The following is a 12944-nucleotide window of genomic DNA, read 5'->3' as shown; positions in this document are numbered from 1 at the left end:
AAAAAAAAACAATCAAGGAAAACCCTGACAGAGCTGGGGAAGGCCACGAAGAGAGGGTACTCATGCTTGTATGCCTGATAAGAAAACTGCTATAAAAGACCCTCCAAGAACCACGACTTGCACTATGCTCTCACAATTTAAAAAAAAAAAAAAAGACACTTTTGCAAGAACAATTGACCAGTAACTGCTTGTCCAAATTTAGACTGGTAGTCGTTATTGATCTTTGTAGCCAAGGATCTCAGACATAATTGTATAAAACTTCTTATTTTTCATTTAAAAACCTTTGTCTTCCTTTATCTCCTGAATACGCACATAGTTTATGTATTTCGATTCCTGTGCCCTATGGCATAGTTTGGTTGTTTGTCCTCTCCAAGTCTCATGTTCCGATTTGATCCCCATTGTTAGAGGTGAGTCCCAATGGGAGATGTTTGGGTCATGAGGGCAGATCCCTCATAAATGTCTGGGTGCCCTCAAACCTGGTAATTGTTTAAAAGAGCATGGTACCTCCTGCCCCTCTCTAACCATATGACATACCTGATCCCCTTTCATCTTCCACCATGATTATGAGCTTTCTGAGACCCTCACCAGAAGCAGTTCTGGTGCCATACTTCTTGTACAGCCTGAAGAACCATAAGCCAAATAAACATTTTTTCTTTATATACTACCCAGCCTCGGGTATTCCTTTACAGCAAAGCAAAATGGACTAAGACAGTTCTTGCTGTAAACGTACCTGAAAATGTGGAAGAGGCTTTGGGATTAGGTAATGGGCAGGGGTTGGAAGAGTGTGAAGGTGCAGAAGAAATCAGGAAGACAAGGGAAAGTTTGAAACTCCTTAGAAACTGGGTAAGTGGTTGTCACCAAAATGCTGATAGAAATCTGGATAGTAAAGTATAGGCTGACCAGGAATCAGATGGAAATGAGGAACTATTGGAAACTGGAACAAAGGTCACCCTTGTTCCACCTCAGCAAAGAACTTAGCTATATTGTGCCCATGCCCTATGACTTTGTGAATAGCTGAACTTAAGAGTGATGACCTGGTAAAAGAAATTCCTAAGCAGCAAAGTGTTCCAGAAGTGCAACTGCTTCTAGCGGCCTAGATGGGAGCAAAGGAATGACTTAAAGTTGGAACTTAAAATTAAAAGGGAAGTGGCTTGGCACCTGTGGCTCAAGCGGCTAAGGCGTCGGCCACATACACCTAAGATGGCGGGTTTGAATCCCCAGCCCGGGCCCGCCAAGCAACAATGATGGCTGCAACCAAAAAATGGCCAGGCGTTGTGGCGGGCGCCTATAGTCCCAGCTACTTGGGAGGCTGAGGCAGGAGACTCGCTTGAGCCCAGGAGTTGGAGGTTGCTGTGAGCGTGATGCCATGGCACTCTACCCAGGGGGATAGCTTGAGGCTCCGTCTCAAAAAAAAAAAAAAATTAAAAGGGAAGTAAAGCCTAAAACCTTGGAAAATTCATAGCCTGTCCATGTGGTAGAGTAGAGAACAGAGTTTTCAGGCAAGGAATTCAAGTAGGCTGCATAGAGTAACAAAGAATAGCCAGATTAAAAGGGAACCAGGTGCTAATAATCAAGTCAATGGAGGAAGAGTCCCCAAAGGCAGGTCAGAAATCTTCCAAGCCATCCCTCCTATCCCAGTCTGAGAGGCACAGGAGGAGAGATGGTTTCCAGGGGTGATTATCAAGGGAGCCAAAGCCCTGAGTCACCTCAGAATGCTGCTCCCCAAATCCTAGCTACTCCGGCTCCAGGTCTGGCACAAGGGCCCCAGGTGCATCTCGGGCAGCTGCTTCAAATGGCACAAGCTATAAGCCTTGGCAGCGTTTATGCATGTTAACTCAACAAGTTACAGAATGCATGAGAAAGGGCGGAGGCTTCACAGCTTCCACCTAGATTCCAAAGGATGTACTGGGAAGCTGGGAGCCTAGGCAGCTCTGCCCCAACAGAGAACTCTACTAGAATGTCAAAGGTAAATGTGCGGTTGGAATCCCTACACGGTCTCCACATGGGCACTACCTAGCAGAGCTGTGGGAAGGGGACTGTCTGTCACTCTCCATACACCAGAATGGTGAGGCCACCTACCATAATGTACACCCTGAGCCTGGAGACACTGCAGGCATTCATTCCAACTATGATAGCAGCCACATGGGCTGTGCCCAGCAAAGCCATTAGGAATGGGGCTGCCCAAGGTTTCAGGGGCCCAGCACTCATACCAGTGCAGCCAAGATGCCATACATAGAGTCAAGGGAGGTCATTTGGAGCTTTAAGGTTTAATGGCTTTCAGGGGACCTGAAGAATGGTTCCTCTGTTTACAACACACCCGACAGGAATCTAGGGTCATTGAAACAAAGGTGGCCCAAAACCTGTGGCCTCCTGTAAACAGATGCCCTACATGTGAAGAAGGAAAAAAAATTAAAAAAAAAAAAAGATTTAATGGCTTCCATGCTGGGTTTCAGACTTGTGTGGGGCCTGTTGCCCCTTTCCTTTGGCCAATTTCTCCCTTTTGGAATGGGAATGTTTACCCCATGTCTATTCTGCCACTGTGTCTTAGAAGTAAATAACTCGTTTTTGATCGTACAGGCCCTTGGGTGGCAGAAACTTGCCTTAGGTCTCAGATAAGACTTCGGACTTTGAATATTTAAGTTGATGCTGGAAGGAATTAAGAGTAAGACTTTTGGGAACTGTTGGAAAGGAGTAATCCTATTTTGTAAGACATGAGATTTGAAGGGCCAGAAGCAGAATGATATATTTGGAGTATTTATCCCCTCCAAATTTCATGTTGAAATTTGTCCCAATGTTGAAGGTGGGGCCTAGTGGGAGGTGTTTAGGTCATGGGGACAAATAACTCAGGAATAGCTTGGTGCCCTCCAAGTCAATTCTCATTGTATTAGTTTCCGGCTTGCACTTTCTTGCTTCCTGTCATGCCATGTGATGTATGCTCCTCTTCACCTTCTGCCATGAGTGGAAGCTCCCTGAAGCCCTCACCAGAAGCAGACACTGGCACTTTTTCAATAATTCAGTGATAATGCACAGTGTATGGAGGGCTTGTATATTACAGCAATTCCTGAGTCTAACAGCTTTATGATCTAGCTCCATGTTGAAGTTTTATAATACTAGTACACAGAGCTTTAATGAAATACCATCAATCAGTTTGTTCCAGGTATGCACAAAATTTCTGTTGAAATTCTTATCGTACCCACCTTTTTGCAGTGGATATCTATGGTTCAATTTGCCCAGCAAATCTCTCTTCTTACAAGAACATCTTCCCTCTTTTGAGGGGGAACTGTTTCTCCCTCAATTCCAACAGGCAGTTCTAATCCAGTCTGCCAAACACCATCCCTCCACCATAGTAGTAAGCACACATCCAGGCAATTATAGCTCCTTCCAGATTTTATCAAATTGGATTTGAGAAGAGTTCACTCCCTCTCCCAGTAAGAAGCTGAGAGCTGCCAAATTTCTAGACTCACAGAACTGGTGTGTCTGAGAAAATGAAGTTAAGAACTGAGATGAGAGACAAGAGACATCTTGTTAGTGGCCAGGTGGCTAGCGTCATATACATCCCTGCTCTGTCTCATTTTGGTTTGGTGAGCCAATAAATTCCTATTTTGCCTGGCACCTTGCAACTCCAATCCTGGCATCCATCTATCATCTTCTTGAAAATTCACCTAGACCTCTTATTCAATTTAAAACTCTCTGTCAAATCTCATTTCTCATCCATTAACATAATGTCCTTTTCTAAATTATTGTTATACCAGTAGCTCCCATCTATTTTTTTTTACCAGAAAAAATATAGTAGGTGCCAAAAATATAAGAAAGGAAAAACCTACCCAGCGTAGTGGCTCATGCCTGTAATCCTAGCACTTTGGGAGGTAGAGGCAGGTGGATCCCTTGAGCTCAGAAGTTCAAGACCAGCCTAAGCAAATGAGACACCGGTCTCTAAAAAGAACCGTGTGTTGTGGTGGGCACCTGTAGTTCCAGCTATTCTGGAGGCTGAGGCAAGAGGATTGCTTGAGCCCAAGTTTGAGGTTGCTGTGAGCAATGACAGGACAGCACTCTACTGGGAGCAACATAGTGAGACTCTGTCTCAAAAAAAAAAAGGAAAAACCTGTATTAAAATTGTAATACTCGCATTACGTTTCACTTCTGTGATTACAAGAGATACAAGATACAATATACAAGATAGCAAACATTATTGGATTATACTGAGTGTTACAATTTTAATACAGTTTTTTCCATTCTTAAAATGTGTAACATTTTTGGGGACCCTCTGTATTAAGCATCTGCCATGAGCAAGGTAATGAAGACACAGTGACAACTAAGACTCTAGGTGAATACCATTAAACTATATGTCTTAGCAAAATTAATGTGAAACTACTGCAAGTAATTTGGATCATAAGTAGTCAAGCTATGACCTAAATCTCATCTAATTCTCACCAAAGCCTGTTAGAAAGCTCAGAGAGGGTCAGTAATTATTACAAGCCTCTAGAGCTAATATACAGTGGAATCAAAACTTCAACCTAGGTTTTTGACTAAATCAGTTTCAATTATCCTGTGTTGTTTAAACTGAGAAAACATATATGGATCTCTACGATTTTAAAGAATAATTTCCAATTCTCACTTTCCATCAGATTCCAATTTTCTACAAATTTGCAACCTGATGTACGGGCGGTTACAGAACTTTAATAGCTAAACAGAAACATAATTAGGTCATTAAGCAACCGAGAAATGCAGCTTTCCAACGCGGCGAAGAGGAGGAGCGCGCGGGAGTTAAAGAGCGTCCCTCCGTGTGCGCAAGGCGCCTTGGGAGTTGTAGTCCGAGATCGAGTCCTGCCGCCAGAGGCGCTAACTCACTGGGACCCAATCAGCGGAGAATCAACTTGCTCTCCGCGCAGCGATTGGCTGGAAGTCAGCGGCCGCCCGCCCCACGGCGCCGTCGCGCTGTCTCCAGTCAAGGCACTGGGAGCCGGGCGGAGTGTGGCTGTCTAGTCTGTTCCTGAAGCCCCGGGTCGGTGATACAGCAGTCCTGCAATGGCAGAACCACAGCCCGCCTCCGGCGGCCTCACAGACGAGGCCGCTCTCAGTTGCTGCTCCGACGCGGACCCCAGCACCAAGGTGGGCGCAGGACCTTATTCTCCCGTGTCAGGGCCTCTCGCGGGGCGGCTGTGGTCCCGGGAGGGACCCCGGGACTCAGCCCCATCCGGCCGCTCTGCAGGTTCACCGGCCTTGGGCGGACGGGAATGGGCTGGGAAGAGGGCCAGCGGTGTCCCATGGGGTGATCTATGGGGGCTGGAAAGAATGGTAGTTTCAAAGACTGACTATTTAAATTAACACGTTTATGTGGAGACGCTAGCTGAAAGCCAAGCCATCCCAGGATTGGGTTCCTTGTCTGAGTGTGCGTGTTCCACAGGTCAATTTCCAAGACCCATGAGAAAAGCAGTTTCAGAATTCCCAGTCATAGTTCAAAGTTCCCTGCGCACGCCTGCCCCGCACAGCCTAAATCACTTTCCGTTACCACCCTAACTCCGGGATTAACTCCTCCAAAGTAGTTTGCACGAAGTTTAACTGCACCAGAATTTCGCTTTTGCTTGGCTGTTGCTCAAGACCACATCTCTTCTCTCCCTGTGTGTGGTGGGCCCCAGGAGAGAAGATTACAGAATCATGGAGATTAGACCTGAAAAGAATTAGAAATTTTTTCTCTGACCCTCTCGTTTTACAGTAGTGACCCAGTAAGAGGAATGCCTTGTTGCATATGAAGACTTTTCATTTACCAAACATGTCTGTACTAAGTCAGTGTAACTCACTCAGGTGTGGTCCCTGTAGACACAGGCATAGCAATCGCTGGGGGAGGTTATACCATCGGTAAAGTCATCGGTGTCAGTAAATGCTTTTGTAGTCATACACTTGACTGCATTATTTGTAAATTCCTTGAAGATTGAACAGTGCTTTTTGCAGGACTGGGAGAGGCAGATTGGTGATTAAAGACTTTGATCCTTGCTTTCTCTTTGCCTTGTCAAAACCTTTGACTAGCACCTGGTACTTAGGTTAGGAAAAATATTAGTCACTGCAAAATTAAGAGCAAAGGAAAACAATTCCCACTTACACTCATCTCATTTGTATAGCCTTAATGTTAATACCTAGTTATTTCATGTAAGTTTAATCTTCCAATGTACATTAATTTTTCAAATAACTGGGGATTTTATGTAATGGGCTATTTCTAACAAACATTCTAGGGGGATCTTTATAAAGTATATTAAATATGTATCCATGCATCTTTTTATTTTTTTATTAAATCATAGCTGTGTACATTTATGCAATTATGGGGTACATTGTGCTACTTTTATATACAATTTGACATACTTTCATCAAATTGGTTAACATAGCCTTCACTGTTATTGTGTTAAGATATTTATATTCTACCCTTAGTAAATTTAACATGTACCCTTGTAAAATGCACCGTAGGTGTGGTCCCAGCAATTACTCTTCCTATATCCATACATCTTAATTTACATTCCATGTTATCTAAATTTCTCTTGATGATCTGGAGTCATCATTTTTTGAGATTAGTAATTTTAGCAGTAAAAATACCATGTGGAGACATAAAATGGATTACATAGTAATAAATAACTAGTAAACATTGAGTGTGCCAGGCCCTGGCTTGGTGTTTTAATTCTCACAATAACCTTATGAGGAAGGCATAATTATTATCTCTATTTTACAAATAAGGACATTCAAACACAAAGGTGTTGAATGACTTGTTCAGGGAAGAACCCATACTCCCAACCTCTACCCTATTCTGCTTCTGAGATACTGACTTCAGCATAATTTTGGAGTTTTCCAGGAAGGGAGGGGGAAAAACAATTAATTAAATTCAGTTTGATCACTTGGCACATTTACATTATATATAAAGAACATGGTAGGTACTTCGAAGGATAATTGTATAAACAAAATGACATCCTCGCCACTCACCAAACATACCAGCTCTAATCTATGATGGCCTTGGGATTAATATGCTCTTGAAATTATAAAGCACCCTGGGAGCACAGAGGATGTAGAGGTTTTCAAAGATAGCATCAACAGTGTAGTGTATACATAGGGTATTTGGAGCCTCAAGACCAACCAAGAAGAATCGCTACTTCTGTCATTGACTGCTTGGTTGAGTTTGTAAAAGGAGCATAAAGATATCTTAGAGAGCTGCTATCTGGATGAAGTGAAATGAACTGTGTTATGTTCTCTAAACGCCAAGGAGTGGCACAAGTCAAGGTTGCATTTTGGCTATGGGCATCAGGGCATGCATCAAACAGAAGGTGGTACTGGGCCCATGCCGTGAAAGATGGGTGGGATTCCAGCAGACAGAGTACATGGAAGGATCGAAGGGGTTGAGGAAACATTTTAGCAAAATGGCAGAAAGATGCAATGTAGGCCGTGTCCTGGAGCTGGGTGGGGGGAGGAAACCTGGAGCCATAAGTCTACTTGTGGCCTTCTAGGTCCCAGAGTGTGACCTTTTGATTAAATCCAAATTTTACAAAACAAATCTAGATCTAGAAGACCACAGCTTCCACTCCAATAGGTTTAGTTAAATATTTTTAGTTGAAGTTTAGATTATCAAAACAGCAGTGGAGAAGGCTAACATAGTAGGTTGGGGCTAGATCTTGGAGAGAGCCTTGAATGTCACATCTAAGGAAGTTAGATTTTTATATAGGTAGTGAGAAATGATTCAGGATTTTGAAACATTCTGTAAGGTAGATTGGAGGGCTCCAATTCTGGAGGTGATGAGACCACTTAAAAAGCTCTTCTAGAGGGTGAGATAAACAATGAGGATCTCATTTGGAAAGGAGAGAACAACGGTGGCAAAAAGTATAACTGGTTTATTGATTATTTGCATCTTCCTTATAAAGGAAGACCAAAGAATGTACAGCTTTACCACAGCTTTGGCAATAGTCAGTGGTTCTCAACCTTCCTAATGCTGTAGCCCTTTAATATAATTCCTGTGGGTCGTGACCCACAAGTTGAGAACCGCTATTCTAAGTAGTAATCTGAAGATCATTCCTTTTACTGTCTTTGTTAGTGCTCTTTGAAGATCATTCCTTTTACTGTCTTTGTTAGTGCTCTTTGGTACAGTAGAAAATGTCCTTATGTCCTTAGTGTTGCCGTTATTTCTACAGTACCAATATCTGCTTTCTCATTATTCTATTTATGTGTACAGAAAGGTAGGTTTTTGTGTATTTGTTTTGTTTTTTGGTACAGGGCCCCATCCCCTCTGAGCAGTAAGATATGGGAGTCATGGAAAACTTTCAATGTTGGTAACACTTGAACTGCGTTTTAGGAAATAGGAAGGAAGGACCTGAAAGAGTTAGATGCAGGAGTAGAGGAAGTAGGGAATGAAAAAGGAAGGAAGACAGACAATGGTCAGATGGGTGACTGACTATCCTAGGCTGTTCTCTAGAAAGAATCATACTAAAAGGCACAGTGACATCAGTGAACTGAATCTGATAATATAATGAGAGTGAAGTTATTGGCAATGGGATTAGAAAGGAGGTTGCATAAAACAGTGATTGGGCTACTCAGAGAAAATATGAGAATTCCATTATCCTCATTTGTTTTTCTCACCCTGTAAAGATTTCTATTTGGTAAGTGTATTTTGTAATGTATATGTTATACCAGTATTGTACATGTATATAATTGAAATACTATGTATATGTTTATTGGAGGTACATTTTTATCTTAAGTGCTAAGGGTATAAAATAGAAAATGTTTAAAATGGGTGAGATGCAGTGGCTCATGCCTGTAATCCCAGCACTCTGGGAGGCCAAGGTGGGAGTTCACGAGTTTGAGACCAGCCTGAGCTAGAGCAAGAGCCGGGCATTGCAGCAGTTGCCTGTAGTCCCAGCTACTCGGGAGGCTGAGGCAAGACAATCACTTGAGTCTAGGAGTTTGAGGTTGCTCTGAGCTGTGATGCCACGGCACTCTACCGAGGGTGACAAACTAAGACTTTGTCTCAAAAAAAAAAAAAAAAAAAAGTGTTTGAAATGATCAGATTGGGTAGCAGTAATAAAATATGACGTTAGAAAAGTATACGGCAGCCATATCTGTCTGCTTACTTTGGGGACTTTTTCCCAATTTGTCACAGTCTGACATAGATTGAGTGAGGGAAGCAACACTAGCAGGAAAGAAAAAAAAGTGTATCCCCTCATATTGTACATCAACCATGTACTCCAATTGTCACATGCATCTTAATTTACACAGTAAAATAATCTTGTTCCCCTCAGGATAGACTGAAGTAGTTGAAAAGATTTTTTTGTTTTGTTTGGGTTTTTTTTGTTGCCCTAGGTAGAGTGCCATGGTGTTATCACAGCTCACAACAACCTTGCCTCAGCCTCCCAAGTAGCTGGGACTACAGGCATGCACCACAATACCAAGCTAATTGTTCTAGTATTAGTAGAGAGGGGGTCTTGCTCTTGCTCAGCCTGGTCTCAAACTCCTGAGCTCAAGTGATCTTCCCCCCTCGGCGTCCCAGAGTGCTAAGATTACAGGGGTCAGCCACCTCACCCAGCAGAAAGGATCATTTTTAAAAGTTAGGAAATAAAGAAAACCATTCGTTTTTGTCTTGTGGGAGGGATAGTTAACAAACCCTTACCCCTTCTATGAGAATTTGACTTTGGTTAATTCTCTGGTTCTGTTCCCCAGGAAACAATGAAAAGTGGTGTTTTGTAATTAGGCAGTTTTGCTTAGGGTAAAAATAACTCAATTGGCACATTGCATTTGGAAAGGAAGAATTATAAATACCTGATAGGAAGCCAGTGACTCTAACCACTATCCCTTGTGGAGATTCTGGAAGGTGTGCTTATGGAGTTACTTCTAGAGATACAGGCTCCTGACATAGGGCTTTCTATACTAGGGTGATTCTCATACCTGATGTGAATCTTCTCCCTCCACCTGAGTTATGTAGACTCCTGTATGTTTTGATTTATCCTGGAAATAGACATATAATAACCAAACACATTCATAACCTGTTGTGAGGGGCAATTGTATAAAGTATTTTTGGAGATTTCTGCTCCTGACAAGATGGAGTAGGAAGACTTTTCTTTATCGCTCCTACTAAGTACAACTGAAAACTCTGGACATGATATATGAAACAAATATCATGTGGAAGAAGGCAGAGTGGTGATGAGAGGGAGGGGTATTTGATTTGTTTTGGCCTCATGTAACTCAAAGTTGAAGCTGAAGAACCTAGCAACCTGGAAATGCCAGTGGATGCAGACCAAAAAAAGCCTACTGTAAGTTTGCTGTCTCTAGCCACAGGACTAGGAATTGGGGGGTGGGGGGGAGGTGTAGAGTTTCCTGGCAAGACAGAAAACTTTCAGGCAATAACTTCTCAACTCCAACCAACCACCACAGAAAAAATTGGCCTCGGCCCTACCCCTGCCAGGAAAAGCTGAGTGGGGAACCTAGACTTTCACCTGCAGGCTATAATAAGGTGCCCAACCTTCTCTTGCCAGGATGACATCAGGGAATGCTGAGTAGGAAGGCAGGGCTTTCATGCTGCTAGGCTTTCCCCTATTGCTGTATTGGTGGAAACACATGAGAAACCTGAAATTCTACCTCAACCTAGCAGTGGAAATATTTTAAGACAGTTATAAATGGGGGAGGATAAAAAGATTTAAAGAGGCCAGGCACAGTAGCTCATGCCTGTAATCCTAGCTCTCTGGGAGGCCTAGGTGGGTAGATTGCCTGAGCTCAGGAGTTTGAAAGGGACCTGAACAAGAGTGAGACCCCATCTCTGCCAAAAAAAAAAAAAAAGGTAGAAATCTAGTGGTGCATGCCTGTAGTTACTTGGGAAAGTGAGGCAAAAGAATTGCTTGAGCCCAAGAGTTTGAGGTTGCTGTGAGCTATGACACCACCACGGCACTCTACCGAGAGCAGCAAAGTGAGACTGTCTCCAAAAGAAGAAAAAAAAAGATTTAGAGAGAGGTAAGGTTTTCACTCTTCGTTCAAGCTGATAAAATGATGCTACCAAGTGACTGTGATAAGTTACATACATGTAATATCTAGAGCCACCACTCAAAAAGCTATGCAAAGAAATAAATGTGATAGATAAAATTGCACTATTGATAAAATTGAATTTTAAGAATGTTTCAGTGAACCATAGAAAGAAAAAAGAAAAAAAAAAAGGAAGTACAGGAAACAAAGCAAAAATGAATAAAATGGCCAGCCTAAGCCCTCACATTCCAATAATTACATTACATATAAATACATTAAAACAGAGATTGACAGAATAGATTGAAAACTATGCCCCAGCTGTTTACATGAAAGTCACTTTAGATATAACTTTAGACATATATCAAAGATATATACTTTGAGAGGTATATTCAAAGTAAGAAGGAAAAGATTTATCATGCAGACATTAGTCAAAAGAAGAATGGCTTTCTTAATATCAGATAAAGTAGACTTAAGAGCAAAAAAAATTACCAGAGATGGAGAAGTACATTATATAATAATAAACGTTGTGATTGACCAAGAAGACATAACAATCATAAATGCGTGTAACCAAGCAACAGAGCTATAAAACACATGAAGCAAAAGCTGATATAACTGAAAGGAAAAATTTAAAAATACAGTTGGACACTTAAAAATTCCTCTTTCAACAATTGATAGATCTAGACAAATTTAGCAAGGATATAGAATAACTCAAAATCACCAAACAAGATCTAATCACTGCCTGCAGAACGTTCTGCCCCCAAACAGCAGAATACCCCTGTTTTCAAGTGTTCCCAGAACGTATACCAAAGTAGGCCATGCCCTGGGTCCTAAAACCAACTTCAGCAAATTTAAAAGAATTGAGTCATACAATTCTTCAATCACAATATGTTTTTCATCACAATGGAATTAAATGGGAAATCATTAGTAAAAACATAACAGGAAAATATACAAATACTGGGAAACCAAGGAACATGCCTCTAAATTGGTGGTTCTCAACCTTCCTAATGCTGCGGCCCTTGAATACAGTTCCTGTGGGTCACCACCCACAGGTTGAGAACCGCTGCTCTAAATAATCTATGGATCAAAGAGGAAGTCTCAGGAAATTTTTTTTTATATATATACTGAGACAGAATCTCACTTTGTTGCCTTCAGTAGAGTGCCATAGCATCACAGCTCACCAACCTCAAACTCTTGGGCTTAAGCAATCCTCTTGCCTCAGCCTCCCAAGTAGCTGGGACTCCAGGTGTCCACCACAACGCCCGGCCATTTTTTTTTCTGTTGCAGTTGTCATTGTTGCTTAGCTGGCCAGGCCTGGGTTCAAACCTGCCAGCCTCAGTGTATGTGAGTAACCACTATGCTACAGGCACTGAGCCAGTCTTAGGAAATTTTTAAAAGACATTAAACTAAATAAAATGAAAAGGAATCTCAGTTAAAACAATGCAAAGAGGGAAATTTATAGCACTCAATGTGAACATTTTAAAGTAGAAAATGTCTCAAATCATTAAGTTACCTCCTAAGAACCTAGGAAAAAAAGCAAAATAATCGCAAAGGAAGCAAAAAGAAGGAAATAGTAAAGGGCAGAAGTCAATGAAATTGAAGAGATGATCAATGGAACAACTGATATCTTCAGACTCAGGTGATTTCATGGGAGAATTCTACCAAATGTTAAAGAAGGATTAGTATCAATTATCCATAGTCCCTTCCAAAAAATTGAAGTGAACACTTCTTAAATCCTTTTATAAAGCTAGTATTACTCTAATACTAAAACCAGATGAAGACAATACAAAAAAAAGAAAACTATAGATCAGTATCTCAAACCAGTGTAAAAATCCTTGACAAAATTTTAGCAAATAGAATTCAGCAATATATTTTTAAAAAGTACATACTGGCTCGGCGCCTATGGCTCAACCGGCTAAGGCGCCAGCCACGTACACCTAAGGTGGCGGGTTCGAATCCCCAGCCCGGACCCG

At 41.8% G+C, this 12944-nt stretch overlaps 1 protein-coding gene and 1 non-coding gene across 2 annotated transcripts in view; both read left to right on the top strand.

Annotated features, from left to right (window-relative positions):
- Positions 1-2262: 2262 nt before the first annotated feature.
- On the top strand, positions 2263-2393 carry LOC111725090. Its single transcript, XR_002773238.1, has one exon. It is a non-coding gene; the product is annotated as a small nucleolar RNA SNORA11 (small nucleolar RNA).
- A 2556-nt stretch (positions 2394-4949) lies between these two features.
- The window catches only part of GLO1 (glyoxalase I), a 32346-nt gene continuing 24351 nt past the window's right edge, over positions 4950-12944 (top strand). Inside the window, exon 1 of the mRNA XM_023512815.1 lies at positions 4950-5209. Within this exon, the coding sequence (XP_023368583.1) occupies positions 5026-5209 (184 nt within the window). The 5' untranslated portion in view covers positions 4950-5025. The remainder of the gene's footprint in view (positions 5210-12944) is intronic.

This window comes from Otolemur garnettii, unplaced genomic scaffold (genome assembly GCF_000181295.1).
Source record: "Otolemur garnettii isolate 467f Iridium unplaced genomic scaffold, OtoGar3 scaffold00031, whole genome shotgun sequence".
NCBI classification, from domain to species: Eukaryota; Metazoa; Chordata; class Mammalia; order Primates; family Galagidae; genus Otolemur; species Otolemur garnettii.
The sequence above is the reverse complement of the archived record's forward strand: the minus strand, read 5'-3'. Positions and strand labels throughout refer to the sequence as shown.